This window comes from Phoenix dactylifera, chromosome 1 (genome assembly GCF_009389715.1).
Source record: "Phoenix dactylifera cultivar Barhee BC4 chromosome 1, palm_55x_up_171113_PBpolish2nd_filt_p, whole genome shotgun sequence".
Classification (NCBI taxonomy): Eukaryota; Viridiplantae; Streptophyta; class Magnoliopsida; order Arecales; family Arecaceae; genus Phoenix; species Phoenix dactylifera.
The window spans coordinates 21203987-21225278 of record NC_052392.1 but is presented as its reverse complement, the minus strand read 5'-3'; the positions used below and the strand labels follow the sequence as shown (position 1 = coordinate 21225278).

Sequence of the window (21292 nt, the reverse complement as noted above, 5' to 3'; positions counted from 1 at the left end):
TATGGTAATTTTGTCATACAAAAGTACTTTCTCAGTTTGTTTACCAAACACATGTTAAAGTGCCACAGCATTTTAGAAATGTAGTTACCAAACAGCAAACAGCTTTTTATAAAAACTCTACTTCAGAAAGCTCTACTTTCAACAGTTCTACTTTCAAAAACTCTACTGCCAATACCTCTTTCAAATAGGGTCTTAGTTCACGACAATGAGTTCTTCTACTTGCTAATAATTCATCGGCTTGTAATCGGGGTCAAATGCTTGAGTTTATGGACAGGTGGCCCCAAATCTAAATATAAATCTTTTATGTGTAAACTTAAAAGGACACGGAATATACTGACCTTTATTTTTATTCGAGCGACAATATTTACCTATCTTTCTTCGGGTAGCATTTGGCAACCTAAATAGAATCACTAAGATAGTTTTAGATCACTGGTGTTGGGGGAAAAACCCCAAGTCATACTGCTACGAAGGTGCTCGGCCGAAGAGCGCCGACCAGGGAGGCGCTCGGCCGAAGGGCGCCGACCCAACGGACGCTCGGCTAGAAAGTGCCGACCGAGAGCGTCCGACTAAGGAGCGCCAACCAGAAAGAGCGCCAGGAAGAGGCGCCCGATTAGAATCACCAAAGTAAAGCTGCTCGGCTAAAAAGAGCCGACCAGAGGACACCGACCAGAAAAGCGCTCGAATAGAAGGCGCTTTCTAGAGACAGCGCCAAGTAAAGGCGCTCGGCTAGAGGATGCTCGTTCAAAGGGCACCGACCAGGAGTACCCAAAAGCAACCCCGCCACAGGGCGCCCTATCGGGCAACCAGCTCGGCTCGGCACCCCTGCCGAGCCGATGCCTTCAAAAGTATTCAGCCTGCCGCTATCTTCAAGCCATCAAAGCATAAGATCTCCGCAGGCATTCGGCACGACCTGTCATTAATGCACGAGACCTACCCAAGTCTCCGATGCACTCAGGCATTTAATGAACACGGCTCAAGACGATCTCCGGATCACTGAACCATCAGAGCGTATGGCTCTCCCTGACCGCCGGTTCATTCAGCAATTAATGCACTTACCATCCATGAACCCTAGGCCCACTACGGCCGGCGGTTCAACCACTCCAATAGGTCCGATCGACCGTGACAGTTCCCTGACCCCGGTCTGATCCGGCCTTATCTTCCACTACGCCATTGATAGGCCAAATCGTGCCCAATTATGACGAAAAGAGACAAATTCCCCGTTACCTCCCAGGTAACACAAAATCCCACTATAAAAGGGAACCTGGGGGGAAAGAAACGGGGGGGGATGGACCCAAGAGGAGGAAGAACACATGAAGTAAATAGCACAGACACAATTGATGACATAAAATCTCTTCACCTTATCCACATGTTCACGGTCTTCTCCACATACTCTCTCTCTCCCCCTGCTCTCTCCAGATATTCCCCCTCTGACTTAAGCATCGGAGGGCCGGTGCCGGAGAGCCCGGCCACCGGTTTTTCCTGCAGGACCGGCGCCCCGCCAGTGGAGGACGCGGCCGGCCGGCGCACCGCCGTCCGCCCCCTGTAGCAGCGGAGCTCCTCCTTCCCCGGCTCCGTGGCGGCCCCCGGGTCCAATTTCCAGCAACAGTTGGCGCTAGAGGAAGGGCCCGAGTTCGCTGCCATGAAGCTAAGAAGCAAAGGGGCTTCTAACGCCTCTCGACGTCCTCCACCAAGTCCAGAATGTTCCGTTCGGAACTCACCACCTCCGGTCGAGCCAGCACCTCAAGTTCGACCGGAACAATTTGATGCCCTGGTGCAGCAAGTGCAGGCGTTGGCTACCGCCGTCCAAAGCTTGCAACCCAGGGGCATTCCAGCAGCACCGTCTCCTCCGGCTCCAGTCCAACCGGAGCCTCCTACAAGCGGGCTTCCCATTCGAGGTCAGGACTCTCGAGTCCAGGCCTCCCTCTGGAGAGAGCACCTGGCCAGAGGTCATGAAGGCTGGCCCCAACCTTCAGAAGCTGAGTCGGTTCCAGGACAACCAGCACCCGAGCAAACCGCGGCGGCAGTCCTCCAGAACCATGAACTCGACCGGAAAGTCGAGAAGTTGGAGCGCCAAATTCAGGCACTCCACGGAAGGAAGTCGGGGCATACCGGCGACTTCGAGTTCAATACGAAGTCACCCTTCTCCCAGGAGATTGAAGATGAACCGGTCCCGCTACGGTTCAAGATGCCCCAGGTGGAGCCTTACAACGGCAAGACTGATCCCCTGGACCACCTGGAAAGTTACCGGGTCCTAATGGCCCTGCAAGGAGCCTCGGAGGCCATGATGTGCAAGGCCTTTCCGGCGACACTCCGAGGACCGGCCCGGCTTTGGTTTACCGGGCTGAAGCCGAGTACTGTCTCTTCCTTTGAGCAGCTCGGCAGACAGTTTGCTGGCAATTTTGCCGCCAGCTAGCCCCAGCGGCGGACATCCGACTCCCTCTTGGACCTCAAGCAGAAGGAGGGGGAGTCTTTCAAGGAGTATTTGGACCGGTTTACCGCCGCAACGTGGGAGGTCCGGGAGCTTGACCAGTCCATCGCCATGTCAGCACTGAAGACTGGAGCCCGGTCCTACAGATTCCTCTTCTCGATCGAGAAGAGTTTCCCCACGGACCTCACCGAAATGTTCGCCCGGGCGCGGAAGTACGCCAAGGCGGAAGAGGCCGTGGCAGCTAGGCGGGGCGGAGCCGAGCAGAACCCCAAAAAGAGACGCCGCGAGGAGCGCGGCCTGCCTAGAAGCCCGTCTCCGCGACGAGCTAAGGATCCACCCCGGTTGAGGGGACCACCACAGCAAAGGTCGCCAATCCGCCCGAGGTACCCACTACAGGCCGGCGCGCCCGAAAGGAGGTACGAAAGTTACACTCCTCTCAATGCTCCTCGGGCCGAAATCCTCATGGAGATCGAGAGCCGGGATCACATTCGGCTCTCACCTCCGAAGCCAGACACCAGAATCCGGCGTGATCCCCGGAAGTATTGCCGTTTCCATCGGGACCACGGCCATGATACCGAGGAGTGCCACCAGCTCCGGAATGAGATCGAGGCACTCATCCGCCGAGGGGTGCTCGATCGGTTTGTACAAGGCCGGCGTGAAGGGAAGAAGCCGGCCGAAGGAGCGGCGCAGCCTGAAGGATCGAATGCCAACAGGCCTATCGCCGGCGTCATCAACACCATCCGAGGCAGGCCCTCGGCTGGAGAAGCTTCAGAAGGAGAAACCTCGAAGCGCCTGCGCACCTCTGAAGCCATCTCCTTCTCAGATGACGACCTCGAGGGAGTTGAAACTCCCCATGATGATGCCGTGGTCATCTCCATGATCATAAACAAATTTGATGTAAAACGCATCTTAGTTGATAATGGAAGCTCGGCAAATGTTTTGTACTTTGGTGCGTATTGTAAGATGGGGATGACCAAAGAACAGCTACGGAGGATGAACGCTCCGTTAGTTGGATTTACTGGGGATTCAGTCCCAGTAGAGGACGAGATTGACCTTCTGGTCACAGCCGGGCTCGCCCCTCGAGAGAGCACCGTGGGTATGAGCTTCCTTGTGATACGCTTGCCCTCGGCTTACAATGCCATCCTTGGAAAGCCAGGACTCAACGCCCTCCGAGCAGTAGTCTCGACCCACCATCTGCTCATGCGATTCCCCACTAGTCAGGGAGTCGGCGAAGTTAGAGGGGACCAAATGGTGGCGAGGCGATGCTACCTGGCGACCCATGAGGCAAGGCGACCAGCCGAGATACCAGCCCCAGCAGCTGATCGGCCCTCGACTGAGGTTATGGAGGCACGGAACGACCCACGGAAAGAGCGGGTAGAGCCTGACATGCCGGGGATAGATCCTGAGATCATGGTCCACCGGCTCCAAGTAAAGCCGACCAGCAAGCCCGTGCGGCAGAAGAAGCGAGGCGCAGCCCCTGAACGACAGCAAGCAGCAGCCGAGGAGGTCAGCAAACTCCTCGAAGCCGACTTCATCCGGGAGATAGCCTACCCGGAGTGGCTCGCCAATGTGGTCCTCGTCAAGAAAGCCAGCGGGAAGTGGCGTATGTGCGTGGACTACACCGACCTGAATAAAGCCTGCCCGAAGGACAGTTTTCCACTTCCCAGCATCGACCAGCTCGTGGACTCCACCTCAGGTCATGAGCTGTTGGCCTTCATGGACGCCTTCTCCGGATACAACCAGATCCGCATGGCGCCAGAGGATGAGGAGAAGACAGCCTTTATCACCGACGGGGGAACCTACTGCTACAAGGTGATGCCATTCGGCTTGAAAAATGCCGGGGCAACTTATCAAAGGCTGGTCAGCCGGATCTTCAAAGACCAAATAGGCCAAAACATGGAGGTCTACGTGGATGACATGCTAGTGAAAAGCAAGGTAGCGCAAGACCACATAGCTGACCTCAATGAAGCATTCTCCACACTCCGAAAGTACCGGATGAAGCTCAATCCAGCTAAATGTGCATTCGGAGTCACCTCCGGCAAGTTCCTCGGCTTCATCATTACACAGCGAGGAATTGAGGCCAATCCAGAGAAGATCCGGGCCCTCCAAGAGATGACGCCTCTCAGGACGGTCAAGGAGGTACAGCGGCTCACGGGCCGAGTGGCAGCCCTCGGGAGATTCATCTCCCGCTCGGCCGAGCGCTGCCTTCCATTTTTTGCAGCCCTCAAGAAGCCGAAGAACTTTGTGTGGTCGGACGAGTGCCAACAATCTTTTGAAGAGCTCAAGCATCTACTGGCTTCCCCTCCCCTGCTCACAAAGCCTCAACAGGGTGAGATCCTCTGTCTGTACCTAGCCGTCTCCCCTATTGCAGTAAGCTCGGTCCTGGTCCGAGAGGAGGGCAAGCTCCAGAAGCCAGTATATTATGCCAGCCGGGTCTTGAGGGACGCCGAGACCCGATACTCCAAGCTGGAGAAGACCGCCTATGCTCTGGTCATCTCGGCTCGGAGGCTCCGGCCCTACTTCCAAGCCCACACAGTGGCTGTATTGACCGACCAGCCGGTCAAGCAAATCCTGCAGAGATCAGACCGTGCGGGCCGAATCACAAAGTGGGCTATCGAACTCGGAGAATTCGACATCGAGTACCGACCCAGACCGGCGATCAAAGCACAAGCGCTCGCAGACTTTATAGTCGAATGCACTATACCGGATGAGGTCGAGCCTGAACCTGAGCCACCAGTGGAGCAGACCCCGAGTTTGACATGGACTCTGCATGTCGATGGCTCTTCAAACTCGGGAGGTAGCGGAGCAGGGCTCATTCTCACCAGCCCGGAGGGGGTGGTCGCCGAGCAAGCCTTGCGCCTTGAATTCCCTGCTTCCAATAATATGGCGGAGTATGAAGCACTTGTCGCCGGGCTCAAGCTAGCCAAGGAGCTAGGAGTGAAGGACTTGAAGGCCTTCAGTGATTCTCAGCTCGTCGTCAACCAAATTATGGGAGACTTCGAAGCCAGAGACCCGATCATGCAGAAGTATCTCCAAAAGGTGCGGGATCTCACCTCGACCCTCGACTCTTTTCACATCCAACATGTTGCCAGGGCGGAGAATCTCAGGGCCGACCAGCTATCAAAGCTGGCGTCCTCTCGCATGAGTGAGCTTCCCAAGGAGGCAGTATTGGAGTATCTCCAAAAGCCCAGTACAGACGAGCCCGAGCAGACCCTCTGCACCGAGTTCGAGCCAAGCTGGATGGACGAACTCATCAGCTATCTACAAGATGAAGTCCTCCCCGCTGATGAACGAGCGGCCCGCCGGGTCAAGCGCCTCGCCACCCGGTACATATTGTACGAGGGAAAGCTCTATCGGAAATCCTTCACCTCTCCCCTCCTCAGATGCCTCCGCCCGACGGAAGCTGATTATGCCCTGCGCGAGGTCCACGAAGGAGTTTGTGGAAATCATCTGGGAGGACGAGCATTGACCCACAAAATTTTGCGACAAGGATATTATTGGCCGACACTCCAGAAGGATGCTATGGACTTCGTCCAAAGATGTGACCGGTGCCAAAGGAACGCCAATGTTCAGCGCCGGCCCTCGGCTCCTTTGACTTCTATTAGCTCCCCTTGGCCTTTTGCCCAGTGGGGGATTGACATTCTGGGGCCGTTCCCACTGGCCACCGGGCAAAGAAAGTTCCTGGTCGTCTCCATCGACTACTTCACCAAGTGGGTGGAAGCCGAGCCCCTCGCCCGGATCACCGAGCAAAGATGCGGGATTTTGTCTGGAAGTCCATTATCTGCAGATTCGGGCTTCCCCGCATCCTCATCTCTGACAACGGCCGCCAGTTCGACAACACTCACTTCAGAGAATTCTGCTTCGAGCTTGGCATTGACCATCGCTTCACCTCGGTCGCACATCCTCAGACGAACGGAGAAACCGAGGTAACAAATCGTACTATTTTGCAGGGCCTCAAAGCCAGGCTCGACAAATCCAAAGGACAATGGGTCGAAGACCTATACAATGTCCTGTGGGCTTACCGGACTACGTTCCGCGTCCCAACCGGCGAGACTCCCTTCAACCTGACATATGGGACAGAGGCCGTCATCCCATTGGAAATCGGGCTTCCCTCTCCAAGAGTCGAGCACCACGACGCCAGCTCCAACTCTTTGCAGCTCAGAAGCAACCTCGACTTGATCGAGGAAACAAGGGAGGCCGCCCGAGTTCGTATGGCGAGGTACCAGCAAAAGACAGCCCAGTACTACAACGCCAGGGTCAAAGTCAAATCCTTCAGACCAGGAGACCTTGTCCTCAGAAGAGCTGAAGCCTCCCGACCGACTGAGCAAAGGAAGCTGGCCCCTAATTGGGAAGGACCATACCGAGTCACGCGTATCCGCCGACCCGGGACATATCAGCTAGAGTCTCTGGACGGGACCCTCATTCCGCGGAGCTGGAGCTCTGAAAATCTCCGCATCTACCATCAATAAAACCCCAAGGGGTTCTTCATTATTCAATTATTGAATTTCATTCTATGGATTTCATCTTTTAATAAACTTATGGTTTACGAACCTATTTTAAGCTCACCTATTTTTCTGATTATCTCTCGGTGCCAGGTTTCTCCTCCCCCGACCACGGTTGGGATGCCCCGATGCTTCGGGATGACAGAGTACCTGCGTGGACTCCCTGAAGATGTACGTGAGTTCGTGGTGCGCTCTCCATTGACCAACGAGCTCGGCTCGCCTTCCTACCCTGACCACGGTCGGGATGCCCTGCCACAACGGGATGCCCCGATCCGTCGGGATGGCCCGAGACGTCGGGGTGCGGTCTTAAGTGACCAGACGAGCTCGGCTCGTTCTCCATCGGCTTCCACCATCGAGCTCGGCTCGTGCTCCCCGACTATGAGTTGCGGTCCTCTCTGACCAGACGAGCTCGGCTCGTTCGCCTACCCTGACCACGGTCAGGATGCCCCGAGACGTCGGGATGCCCCGAGACGTCAGGATGCCCCAATATATTGGGATGCCCTGCCACAACGGGATGCCCCGATCCGTCGGGATGGCCCGAGACGTCGGGGTGCGGTCTTAAGTGACCAGACGAGCTCGGCTCGTTCTCCATCGGCTTCCACCGTCGAGCTCGGCTCGTGCTCCCCGACTATGAGTTGCGGTCCTCTCTGACCAGACGAGCTCGGCTCGTTCGCCTACCCTGACCACGACCATGATGACCCTGGTCAGGATGCCCCGAGACGTCGGGATGCCCCGAGACGTCGGGATGCCCCGGTTACCGGGATGCCCCGAGACGTCGGGATGCCCCGGCTAAAGGGATGCTCGAGACGTCGAGATGAGTTGCAGTCCTCTCTGACCAGACGAGCTCGGCTCGTTCTCCATCGGCTTCCACCGTCGAGATCGGCTCGTGCTCCCCGACGATGAGTTGCGGTCCTCTCTGACCAGACGAGCTCGGCTCGTTCGCCTACCCTGACCACGGCCATGATGACCCTGGTCAGGATGCCCCGAGACGTCGGGATGCCCCGGTTACCGGGATGGCCCGAGACGTCGAGGTGCGGTCTTAGATGACCAGACGAGCTCGGCTCGTTCTCCATCGGCTTCCACCGTCAAGCTCGGCTCGTGCTCCCCGACTATGAGTTGCGGTCCTCTCTGACCAGACGAGCTCGGCTCGTTCGCCTACCCTGACCACGGTCAGGATGCCCCGAGACGTCGGGAAGCCCCGGTTACCGGGATGCCCCAACACGTTGGGACGTGGTCTTCATTGACCAAACGAGCTCGGCTCGTTCTCCACCGACTTCAACACATGACCTCGGCTCGTTTGTTGCTGGATATTTCTCTGCCGACGTCCTCGAAGGATGGGCCCCGAGCAGAGGAGCGTCTTCAGTCGCCTCGGCGCATGGACGCACACGGTACCAGGTACCCATTTATTTAATATCTTTACATTATTTTATTCTTGAATTTCTCTGCCGACGTCCTCGAAGAACGGACTCCGAGCAGAGGAGCGTCTTCAGTCGCCTCGGCGCATGGACGCACACGGTACAAGGTACCCATCTATGTTTCTACATTAATGTTTCCACATTATCTATTATCCTCGGAACTCTGCCGACGTCCTTAAAAAACGGGCTCCGAGCAGAAGAGCGTTTTCAATCACCTCGGCGATAGAATGATCACGACACCAGCATATTATTTCACTAAGTCCGGTGAATCCTCGTCACAAACTGACGAGCATTCGACCCATTCGTTGGAGACGAATCAGGTCCGTCCCGGCAACACAAGGATCGAAGTTCGTTAACTTCGCCGAAGTCCTGGCGACCGCCTTAGGGCTCGGTCGAGTCCTGGACTGAGCTCGGAAAGATTTCCCGAGCTCAAATTCTTGGTATAAACACAAGCGCGGCTATACCACTGGTTGAAGAACCGAGCCACGAAGCCCGGCAAGCCAAACCTAAACTTAGACCCTGTGGCGGGTAAAGCTGAGGCCCTAGAGCCCGTATCCTCGGAACCTAAAATGGATCCGAGCAGAAAAATTTGGGACTACGATAGACGAATTTCCAGAAAAGATAATTCATTTCAAAAAAGAGCCCGTGGGCTAAGTACAATAATTCGGGCTTGGCCCTTATAAGTATAGGGAGCCGTCCCAACTTTAACAAAATAAAGCAAAAATTACATCAGGACTCGAGCTCAACTACTTCGGCTTCGGCCGCATCAGGAGCGGTAGGCTCGATAGTCGGGGCTTCGGTAGCCTCGGCAGCAGCAGGAGCAGCTTCGGGGACGGCTTCGGCCACCTCGGCCGCCGGAGTTTCTGCCTCCGCCTCCAGAGCTTCTGCCTCCGCCTCCACCTCCGACCTCTCAACCCCTGCTCCTGGTTGGAGCAGGTTCACGTCAAAATCCGGGAGGAGCCGCCGCAGTTGGTTGCGGAAATCCCGGAAGCCTTGAATTAGCCCATTCACGCCCTCCTCTTCTAGGAGGTCGCGAAACTCTTCCGACTCGCGGAAGAGCCTCACCGCGTTTTGGGCGTTCTCCCGAGCCTCGAGCTCCCGAGCCTCGTGATAGGAGGCCTTCCACCCAAGGTCCCTGAGCTCCCGCTCAAGCTCTAGGTGGCGGCCGTGGGCGCTCTCCACCTCCTGCCCGCGGGCGGCCAGCGCTTCCTCGGCCTTGGCCAGCCGAGCCTCCGCGGCGCGCAGCTCGGATCTCGTCAATGCATGCGCGCCCTTTTCTTCGTCGAGCTCTGCGGTAAGAGCTCGAACCCTCTCCTCGGATGCTCCAGCCTTTGCCTGGAGCACCTGATGTTCGGCCTCAGCGGCTTGGTACTTCGCCTCGGCGGCTAGATACCTCCCCTGGGCCGCCTCAAAGCTGCACTGGCACCTCCGGGCCTTCTCCCGGTATTCTTGGATCAGGTGCATCAGCATCTCCGTCTCGTGCAAATGCTGTGAAAGAGACGAACAGAGAAATATAAGACGCTAATGAAGGATCTATACAGAATACATAAGCAGGAAATTTTACTTACCCGGACGGCGTTGCAGCGGGTAGCGTCCATAAAAGCATTGTAGCTCATGGACCGCATCATGGCCCGGTCGGCCGGGAGCAGCGCGAGCTGAAATACTTCGCGCGCCACTTGAGGGTTTTCGAGGGCCGAATCGCCCTCAAACACCGACCAGTTGGGTGCAAAGGGCACCCGTTCTTCCGAGCTCAATGGGCCCGGGAGGCTAGCGTCATCTGGCCTAGGTGGAGCCGACCCCGAGGCTCCTTGACTGCTCCCCGGCTGGGAGCTAAGGGGTTGGGGTCGGGCGAGCGGCCGATCTGACCGCCGCACAACTATCGCGGGGCGTGCAAGCACGGCACCCGCGGGACTCCTCCCCTGGTCGGCGACTGAAGCGTCCCGCCGACCAGGACTCTGCGCCAAGGGCGTCGGGCATGAGGGCACCAAGGCTGCCCTGGAGCCCGAGCCCCCGGAATCCGCGCCCTCCCTCCGATCAGCTTCGGGACGCGCGGGCTGGGAAGGGCCCGCCTCGGGATGCGCAGGGCGGGAAGGACCCGCCTCGGCCACCACTGCTGCCGAGGGAGTCGAGGTCGCCGAGACCTTTTGCTTCTTCCTCGGCTCGGCGGGCTCGCCCGAGAGCTCGGCTGCCCTCTTCTGGTAGCGGGCGTAGAGGACCTCGCTCTTGGTCACCATCTTTGCGATGTCTGCAAAGGCGAGCAAAATTAGAACATTAGAACAATAAGAAAATAAAAAACTTTATAACTATCCTTACCCTGAGGACGTGCCGAGCTCAGGCCCACGTTCACCAGAGCGTCCTCGCTAATGAGGCCGTTCAGCAAGATCCCGTCCCCGAGGTCGCGGATAGCGTCAAGGATCCCCTGCTCACGTTGAGAAAGCTGGGGGGGCCTGTTGATAGACTTAAGCTGGGCCGGCCTCCACCTGGGGTCAAACCCCCAGGACCGTTCAGAGCCCAGGAAGAAGAATTTCTCCTTCCAGCCATGAATGGACGAGGGGGCACCATGAAAGAGTGGCCGACCCGCCCGAAGGGCGATGTAAAGCCACTCTCCGTCTCCCGGATTCGACTTAAAAATGAAAAATCGCCGGAAGACGTTGACAGAGGCCGGAATCCCCTGCAGTAAACACAGTGACAGGAAACCCATCACTGTCCTCCAGGCGTTCGGAGTGAGTTGCGCCGGAACCAACCGGCATACCATCAGCAACTCATTCACGAAGCCGTGAAGAGAAAATCGGAGGCCGGCCCAGAGTGACTCCGAGTGCACTCCGATCCGGCCTACCGGAGGATCGGTTACCCGATCCCTTCGCCTGGCGGGTTCCAAACGGAACCCGTGAAGAGGGAAAAACCACTCTTCGGCCATCTCGACCTCCAGGGTACTCATGGTGGATACGACTTCACTGGGGAGAGAACCCATCGTAGAAGAAGAAAGGGATTAAAAAAAGAAGAAAAAAGGACAACCTGGGGAAGACGCCGAAAAAAGAGACTTCGGTCTGAGGAAAGCTGGGAGAATAGAAAGCTGGAAGCAGAAAGCAATAGAAAGAGGACAGAAGGCCAGGGGAGGGTTTATATAGACCTCCCCAACGGCCTCGATCAGCGAAAGACGCTGTATCCTGTTTAGGATGGTGACGCATGTCGGTTCAAAAGACAGAACGACGCATTCAATTAAGGCTAACGCTTCGAACGACGAAGCGCCCCATCGGATCGTGCGGAAAGGCGTCCGCAATTGAAGATCGTGCGGCCCCATCATGAGCCCACGACGCGAGGACGCTTCGCAAAAAGTGTCCCAATAATGAGGCTTTTTCGGGAAACAAGAGACGCCGCCTATTAAAAGCACCTCGAAGCTTCTGATAATTCAAAATGCGCAGTAAATTAAAGGTTTTTTTTGGAAACCGAAATGACCCAACAAGGCTACTTCCCGCGCTCCAGCTGGTAGCCAACTGGAACTCGGAAGTCGGGGGGTAGTGTTGGGGGAAAAACCCCAAGTCATACTGCTACGAAGGTGCTCGGCCGAAGAGCGCCGACCAGGGAGGCGCTCGGCCGAAGGGCGCCGACCCGACGGACGCTCGGCTAGAAAGTGCCGACCGAGAGCGTCCGACTAAGGAGCGCCAACCAGAAAGAGCGCCAGGGAGAGGCGCCCGATTAGAATCACCAAAGTAAAGCTGCTCGGCTAAAAAGAGCCGACCAGAGGACACCGACCAGAAAAGCGCTCGAATAGAAGGCGCTTTCTAGAGACAGCGCCAAGTAAAGGCGCTCGGCTAGAGGATGCTCGTTCAAAGGGCACCGACCAGGAGTACCCAAAAGCAACCCCGCCACAGGGCGCCCTATCGGGCAACCAGCTCGGCTCGGCACCCCTGCCGAGACGATGCCTTCAAAAGTATTCAGCCTGCCGCTATCTTCAAGCCATCAAAGCATAAGATCTCCGCAGGCATTCGGCACGACCTGTCATTAATGCACGAGACCTACCCAAGTCTCCGATGCACTCAGGCATTTAATGAACACGGCTCAAGACGATCTCCGGATCACTGAACCATCAGAGCGTATGGCTCTCCCTGACCGCCGGTTCATTCAGCAATTAATGCACTTACCATCCATGAACCCTAGGCCCACTACGGCCGGCGGTTCAACCACTCCAATAGGTCCGATCGACCGTGACAGTTCCCTGACCCCGGTCTGATCCGGCCTTATCTTCCACTACGCCATTGATGGGCCAAATCGTGCCCAATTATGACGAAAAGAGACAAATTTCCCGTTACCTCCCAGGTAACACAAAATCCCACTATAAAAGGGAACCTGGGGGGAAAGAAACGGGGGGGGATGGACCCAAGAGGAGGAAGAACACATGAAGTAAATAGCACAGACACAATTGATGACATAAAATCTCTTCACCTTATCCACATGTTCACGGTCTTCTCCACATACTCTCTCTCTCCCCCCTTCTCTCTCCAGATATTCTCCCTCTGACTTAAGCATCGGAGGGCCGGTGCCGGAGAGCCCGGCCACCGGTTTTTCCTGCAGGACCGGCGCCCCGCCAGTGGAGGACGCGGCCGGCCGGCGCACCGCCGTCCGCCCCCTGTAGCAGCGGAGCTCCTCCTTCCCCGGCTCCATGGCGGCCCCCGGGTCCAATTTCCAGCAACAACTGGTAATCCTTATCTCCAAGTAATTTGATCCTCAATTATTTAAGATCACCGCTTTTGGTATGCTATATTCCAATGCTTAAATATTTCCAGATATCTATGAGTAATCTGTTTAGTATTTCATGGGAATCCAAAATGACCATATAATATCAACAATATCCCTAATATATTACATAAAAATATATTTATTAGTTATATAAAATATATTATAATAAAATATTTATATATTTATTAATATGTTAATTATTAATATATTCCATAAAAGTATATAGTAGTCTTATAAATTTTTAATCATATTAATTATTATTATAGAATTAATATTTTATTTATGCTTAAATATATTTTTTAATGCTAGTATTTATTTTGATCGAAAAAATAACATAAGTAAAAGTAATATATTAAATAATTTCATTATATAAATATAAAGTACAATAATATGATTAATATTATATTATAATATAATATATATCATAAATACAATATATAATATCAATATAATATAATATAATATTGATATAATGTATTAATGATATATTGATGTACAAATTTTTTTCGCCGAACCTTCAATTGGCATGGGGTTAATATATTATCCTCATACAATATCGCCAGATGTTGCATTGCAGGAGTAGTTACTTATGAGAGACATTACCACTTGATGAGATTTTAGATATTATTATGTATGTTGTACTTTAAGTATATGTAATTGTTATATTATTTTATATTTTTTACCTCACTACTTGATTTGAGAATATTTCATTTTATTTCTTGTAGCATACAGTATCTTACTAATTATTTTATATTTTATATTATTTTAAAACATCAAGATGCATTGTGTAGGTTTAAATCAAGATTATAGAAATATCAAAAAATATCATAAAAATATTAAATTAGTCTTAAAATTATTTAAAAAGTAAAAAAAGATCGATTACCAAGTAATTGAACTTGAAAAACTAAAAAAAAAAAATATGGATCGTGTGTCGGTACCGGTACCTGAATCTTATCTACCCATCTATGGACCGATATGGATTTTAGTATCGGTTTGGTAGACCTAGGAGAAAACTAATTTTCCATCCCACCTTCCTTCAGTTACCATTTGAAATTTTTGATCTTCATCGTGGAAACAGTAGATTTTACCGCTCGTTTTATCCCGGTAGTTTTCTTTCCGAGTATGACGTGACCCAATAGTCTCTCTCTCTCTCTCTCTCTCTCTCTCTCTCTCCTTTTTTCTTTTTTTTTTTTGGTGAAAGTCTCTCTCTCTCTCTCTCTCTCTCTCTCTCTCTCTCTTTGGAGGAGTGTCCCAACTAGGCTATCGTGCATTCACTTTAAAGGTGATGATACTCTTCCAAGTTCCAATAACTTTATTATTTGTTTAGCTCCTTAGTCTTCTTAAATATCCCAACCGCGTTATAGGCTAAGGGAGCATAGGATCTTCTTTTTCTTTATATATTTTGGGTGATCTAACGGGCTGTGACCTAACAGTGATAAAGACATGTTCGGGCTTCACTAGGCACACCTCATATCTAAACCACCATGTAAACTAAATCATATACAAACTGTCAAGAGTGAATGGGTTCTAATAAGTTTTGCCCGAGAAAATAAATATTAAATATCAATTGATACATCTCGGAACCGATCTATGCTAACAAAGCAAACCGACCAATAAAAACTCACTATCCAGCTATAAGCTTACCATCCAAGGCTTGTCATATAACCAACCTAAAAGACATGCGGTAACTTTTGTGCATTTCAAACTCTTCTCCCAATTGGCAATAACTTAGCTATGATTGCTATCTGCTTTCTAATAAACATGATATGCGAGCAAATTCCCACGATCGAGAAGCGCAAGTGTGATTCGCGGACGAGATATACAATTTGTTACCTTATCAACTAACGTATAGCTCTGAACTATTCGAAAGTAAGCTTCAGCCCTCATCTATATATTGTATTTCTGAGGGCCCTCTAGGTAAGTTCTCTTTTAACTCTTGCACTGCCTCTCTATCTCTCTCAAGCATCCTATTCCTCGAGAGACATGTTTGATTTGTTGGATTTATAATGATTAAATGTTTTAATTTTTCACTATTTTTTGGTGGTACGGCTGGTTTGTATGTGGGGTAGTTCTCACAAGGACTTGAGTTCAAGTTCTTCTTCCTATGGGTTTTTGTGTCACCCTTTTCATGCTTTTCCTCTTTTTTATGTCATGAAAAAGGTGACACAAAAATCCATGAGAAGAAGAACTCGAACTCAAGTCCTTGTGAGAACTACCCCATATACAAACCAGCCATACCACCAAAGGATGGTGAAAAATTAAAATATTTAGTCATTATAAATCCAACATGATTTAGGTATTGAAGAGTACCCTACGAACATGTTCCGATGGGTAGATTTATTTGTTTTTATTGTTTTGGATCGAAGTCAGCATCCAAGTGCTGGTTAAAGCTGTTTGTCCACCATCTAGCACCAACTCATAGGTGCTGAGCATTGGAATCATCGTCGGTAGAGCATAGCAGCCACCAAACTATTGCCATGGAGGCGTGCAACAATCCCATCAGATCTTTTCAATTCGGATGGCAGCCAAGCCGAGATCTTTAATGATGCCATTAACTTGGCATCAGGGTCAAGCGGATTCTCAGCGGCAACACTGGTAATCAAACATAAAGAATATAATACAAAGCAAAGGTTGCGGGGACAAATGCACCTATGATTCCTCATGCTCCCCTCAGCCACAATATTCTTTAGATTGTTATAAAACTCGCTCAATTATTACACTTTAGACCATGGGATGCTCTTTCAGCATTGAAAAAGACCCATGAAATATCCATCAACTATACAATAATTTATGTATTTTACTAAATTATTTCACTTAATTTGGCACTATCATGGACAACTGATAATCTGTGTTATTTCTTTTTTAACTTATGTACGTGTCTGCGTGCATTCGCGTGACATAGAGGCAAACAATCTAATCTTTTTCAAAAAAATAACAATTTCTATGAAATCTGATACTAATCATCAAGAGTAGTGCAGGGTACTAATTATGCTTCGTTCTGTCCACCCCCAACACCTCTTAGACCTCATCCTTTTTTATGAACTGCCTGGGGAAAATGTGGTAATTTGACCCCAAATTAACCGCTAAACCCTCGCACCGAAAACCTGATTTGCACCCTTATTAGGCAGGTTATTGGAGAACAATAGCAGCAGTTAATGTGTGTGTGTATATATATAGGAGATTGATAACCTACTCTCTGTTATGGTAGGTTATCAATCTATCAATTTTTTATTGGACAAAAAATATTTTTACTTTTTATAATTCTTAAAGGTATTTTATGTCTTTTTACAATCTCACATTAACTCACCCTCTCAACCCCCAATTAATGGTTTCTCTCTCATATACATACATATATAGATGTATATGTATGTAGGGGTGCAAATGGGTCGGATCCTGGGTGATTCCGATCCGATTCGATTATTTGTTCGGATTTTAATTTTGGATCCAGACCCAACCCGGTTAAAGATCGGGTCGGATTGGGTCAGGTTCGGGTCCAAATCGGTCCAATTTTTTTTTGTGTTTTTGGAAAAGAATTTGGGCAAATCTAATTTGGTCATATCATAATTATGAGGTGCTGGGTGACCCATGACTTGAAAGACTTGCAACTGACCTCTAGTCAGAACAGATGACCCTTGACTTGCTAACTAAGTCGGTCTACAAGCCAAATTTCATATCACACTATTTTTTGTCCATATGACTGATTGGACGGAACTCGGTGTCTCGCAGCTCCCCTCTCACGAGGGCAAAAAAAATCCGAGACCTTCTTCCAAAATCCAATCCCATTGCAGAAAACTGGCACATGACCCATATTCAGTTCAGTGTTCCCTCACTTCCTCCTTGCAAAAGTTTAAAAAAACAGAAACCAAAAAACCGAAGGAAAAAAAAAAAAAAAAAGAAAAGCCAGCTACCGAGAAACCAGAAGTATCAACAATGTAATAGACCGAGAGAGGATCCTGACGGACCAATAGTGCCACGACCCACATAAAAAAAAAGAAAAAAAAAATTCTTTTTTGCTTTTTTCCCCCTCTCTCTCTTTCTCTCTTCGGGTCTAATCGGATCGGGTCAGGTTGGTTCGGTAAACCCAGACCCGACCCAGAAAATGATTCAGGTCCAATTTTAGGACTCGACCTGGACCCGCGGATCCTAAAATTCGGATCGGATCGGATCGGATCTACGCGGGTCGGGTCTCGGATCGACCCAACCCATTTGCAGCCTTATATGTATGTATATACATACATATATAGATGTATATATATATACATACATAGATATATATATACATATATATAGATACATATATATATATACATACATATATACATACATACATACATACATATATGTATGTATATACACACACACACACACACATATACGTATAGATATATATATATATATATACATAGATATATGTATGTAGATATACGTACGTATATGCATATATATATATATATGTGTGTGTGTGTGTGTGTGTGTGTGTGTGTGTATGTGTGTGTATCTACATATATGCACATGTATACATATTGACATACATACATACCCCCCCTCCCCCCTCCACACACACACACATTAATTGGAGAGTTGAGAGGGTGAGTTAATGTGGGATTGTAAAAAGACATAAATATCCTTAAGAGTTATAAAAAGTAAGAATATTTTTTGTCCAATAAAAAATTGGTAGATTGATAACGTACCATAACAGAGAGTAGGTTATCAATCCCTATATATATATATATATATATATATATATATATATATATATATATATATATATATATATATATATATATATATATATATATATATTATATATATATATATATATATATATATATATATATATATATATATATATATAAGTTATGATGTGTGTTTTTTTATCATAACGTCACAGTTACAAGTGATCAGGCAGTTGCCTCATATTCAAAATACAGTCATAGTTTCTTACTCGGAATTAGACATGGTATGAATTTCCATAACTAGGATGAGCCATATCCTGTAGGCTTCAACAATCCACCCTACGAATTTCGATCAAATTAGGAAAATTCATCATTGATTTCATTTAGTTGCACTGCTTTTCTTTATTATTTACCATCTCGGTCAATCGATCACTAACTGGCTAAACCAATTCCCACAATTGAACATAGAAAAGTTTTGGGTGCGGAAAAGCCTGAAACCAATTGACAAGACCAGGAAGTATTTGACATGGAAGTTGCGACGGTACCTTCACGGGCGGTGAACATAGACAGTTCTGGTATGTGGGAGGGGCTATTTTCAATTAAGCCGGATCTCTCAGCCGGAAACGGCGGATTTTTAATCGCCAAAAGGGGACAACGTAAGTGCCTACTAATGTTGTGGTGGTATTCTAGTTATTTTTGGAAAAGGCCGTGGGCCTTATAATTATTGGGCGCAAAACTACGTGCCACCTTTCGCGCACCCCGAGGGTCGTTAAGCAACAAGGCGGTGCCACGTCGTCATCCCCCGCCCACCGTTTTCTTCCTACAAGACTCCAACCCTGGTTAACTTAACCCGAACCCAACCGCCGGTTTCGCTAAAATTTAACCCAGCCCGGCTAAAGTTGATTGCACAAAAGCCCTCGCACTTCCCTTTATTTACCACATCTGCCACGAAACCCTTGCTCCTCGACTAGCTATAAATCCACCGGCGGAGGGGAGCTAGGTTTGCCCAAACCGAGAGCCGGTGATCTCTCTCTCTCTCTCCCCCCTCCCTCCCTCCCTCCCTCCCTCTCCCCTTTTTCTTTGATGGCGCCGGCGCCTTCTAGAAGATCTAATTGTTCGGCCTACTCCAGCTCCGCCGCCTTCCGGCGGTCCATCTCGCCGATCGGACGGCGCTACTCGTCGGCGAACTCATACGACTCCCCCTTCGCCTCCTCTTCTGCCTCGAGCTTCTCTTCGAGGTCTCCCAGCTTCTTCAGCCGATCTTCCTCCCCGACCCGCGTTAACATCGTTGGATCCGTCCCGCGGAAGCCTTCCGTCCGCTTCTCCATCGACCGCCCCACCTCCCCCGGCCGCTCCCTCGCTGTGGACAGACAGCACCAGCACCACCAGGCCGTCAGGCAGCCGATCCCCTCCGCCTCCGGTGGCGGACAGAGGAAGACGTGCATGTGCTCGCCCACCACTCACCCCGGCTCCTTCCGCTGCAGCCTCCACAAGGGCTTCGGCCACAACCACGCGGTGTCGTCGTCTTCTAACCGGCTGAACGCGCGGCGATCGGCGATGACGAACTCGCTGGTGCGGATCGGGACGGTGGAGGGCGAGTGGGTGAGGAGGGCGCTCGCCGCCCTCATCCGGCCGTCCTCCCACCAGCAGCGGCGTAGGGAGGCCTTCCAGCCCCGTCCCAGCCGCCTCTCTATCATGTCCAAGGCCATCGATTTATGATCTCCGATCAACCGTGGATCTCGAAGCAGGTTCGTAGAAAAGAACAAAATTAAAATCTACGCCCTCCGTCCTCTATACCATTTCCCAGAGATCCACTGCATCACCGGCGACTTGCGACGCCGATTAGAGAGCCCACTGATCTCGGCGAACGAGGAGAAAATATGCGGAAGAAGTGGAATTTTCCCAAAATTTTCCTTTCTTTTTTGTATCAACGGATTGGATCGGAGATGGAAACCCGAAAGGTTGATCAGATCTGATTGGTCCATTTGTACATAACTTTTTTGGACTGCCGTTGATGACCGTTGATGGAGAAGAACTGAAGAAGAGAACTCTAAGACCTAGTAGGATTTGATACTAACATAAGTTAATTAACCAATTAATTTGGATTGGATGTGTTTATGGGTCAGTTCGAGTCCTTGGCGAACGAATTAATTCACCGTATTCCCTTCGCAGCGCTGAAAGGGCGTTACTCTTTCCGTTAAAATTCTCCGTCCGCCGTTGTGGGTGGCGCATTCCGTATTCGCCGTCGTTTGTGGTGCGTCGTTTGAGTCGGTTGGTATAGGTGGTTGCTTTCGAAGGAGGTAATTAAGTTTTTTTTTTTCTTTTCTTCCTGCTGTTATATGTGTTTATGTTTTAAAATTTATTTATTTAGTTTATGTTTGTTAATCGTGTAGTTCCTCCCGTTGCAGGAAAGGTGGGTTTGCTCGTTCCTTGGCTTTCCACAAACGCAGGCAGATTGGACTGGAAATCTGAATGACTTACGGAGAGGACTCGCAGAACTTGAACGTAAACCAATTTTTTTTAAAAAAAATAACCATTAAATAATAATAATAATAAATAATAATTTTTTGGTTAATGAATTGATAAAAAAATATTATGTAAGTATTTTTTTTAAATATTATGATTTACATTCCACGGATTAAAAATGGATTGGATATTGATGCATGAGAATATTGATGCATTCATATTTTTCGATGAATATATATATACATATTAAATAAATATTAAAATTAATATTTATATCTGTTCTAAATAGATACTGATGCAAATTGAATATTAAATGTAAATACAAATCAAATATTAAATATATCTATATTTTTTTATTTAAATATAAATATATATTATAAATTTTTTAGATATTAATCAAATTTAGGTAAAATTTAATAATTAAAACTAGCAATAAATTAATAAAAAATTAATTTTGATAAGTATTTATTAATAATAAAAACTAACTCAAAAAGGATATAACGTGGTGTTTTTAAGGCTTCTCACGATTGTTACTGATTTGTAATCGTGAAGTAGAACTAGAAACTGCACAGTATTTTTGAGATTCTAGTTGCTTAAAGACGACAAGGAGAAAAGAGGAATAAAACAGACAAAAGGTTTAAGTCTTACAGACGTGTGGAATTATTCGAAGAATCTTATTCGAATCGAATATTCCATATTTAGATTACTGTCTTAAATAATAGTCATTTAATATCTAGATTTTTTTTAGTTTAAAATTAGTTAACTATTTACTTAGTTTTCTGATTTAACTTATCTTAAATTTTTTAACTTATTCTTGCCATATAAGTATCTGGATTCAGAGCTGAATTCAGAAAAAATCAGAAAAATTAGGTGTATCTGAATTTGAAAAAATTTTAAATTGATTATCTAAATTAATTTCTAAATTCAACCTAAATATAAAAATAAATATAATCTGATTTCAGTCCTATCTGATGAGACTAAAATAAAAAGAACGGTAAGCTTCAGAAGGCAGGGATTTTTTGCTCTGGACTATGATTTTTATCGAGTTTTTTTTTTTAATTAACTTTA

General features: G+C 48.9%; 1 protein-coding gene across 1 annotated transcript; it reads left to right on the top strand.

The window, feature by feature from the left end:
• Positions 1-18777: 18777 nt before the first annotated feature.
• On the top strand, positions 18778-20967 carry LOC103715996. Its single transcript, XM_039129489.1, has 3 exons — positions 18778-19506; positions 19931-20058; positions 20167-20967. The coding sequence occupies exon 1, from the start codon at positions 18842-18844 to the stop codon at positions 19475-19477; it is 636 nt and encodes a 211-aa protein (XP_038985417.1). The 5' UTR covers positions 18778-18841; the 3' UTR covers positions 19478-19506; positions 19931-20058; positions 20167-20967.
• The last annotated feature ends 325 nt before the right edge of the window (positions 20968-21292 follow it).

Coding starts and splice junctions, on each gene's coding strand:
- LOC103715996 (XM_039129489.1), top strand. CDS start 18,842: ATGGCGCCGGCGCCTTCTAGAAGATCTAATTGTTCGGCCTACTCCAGC.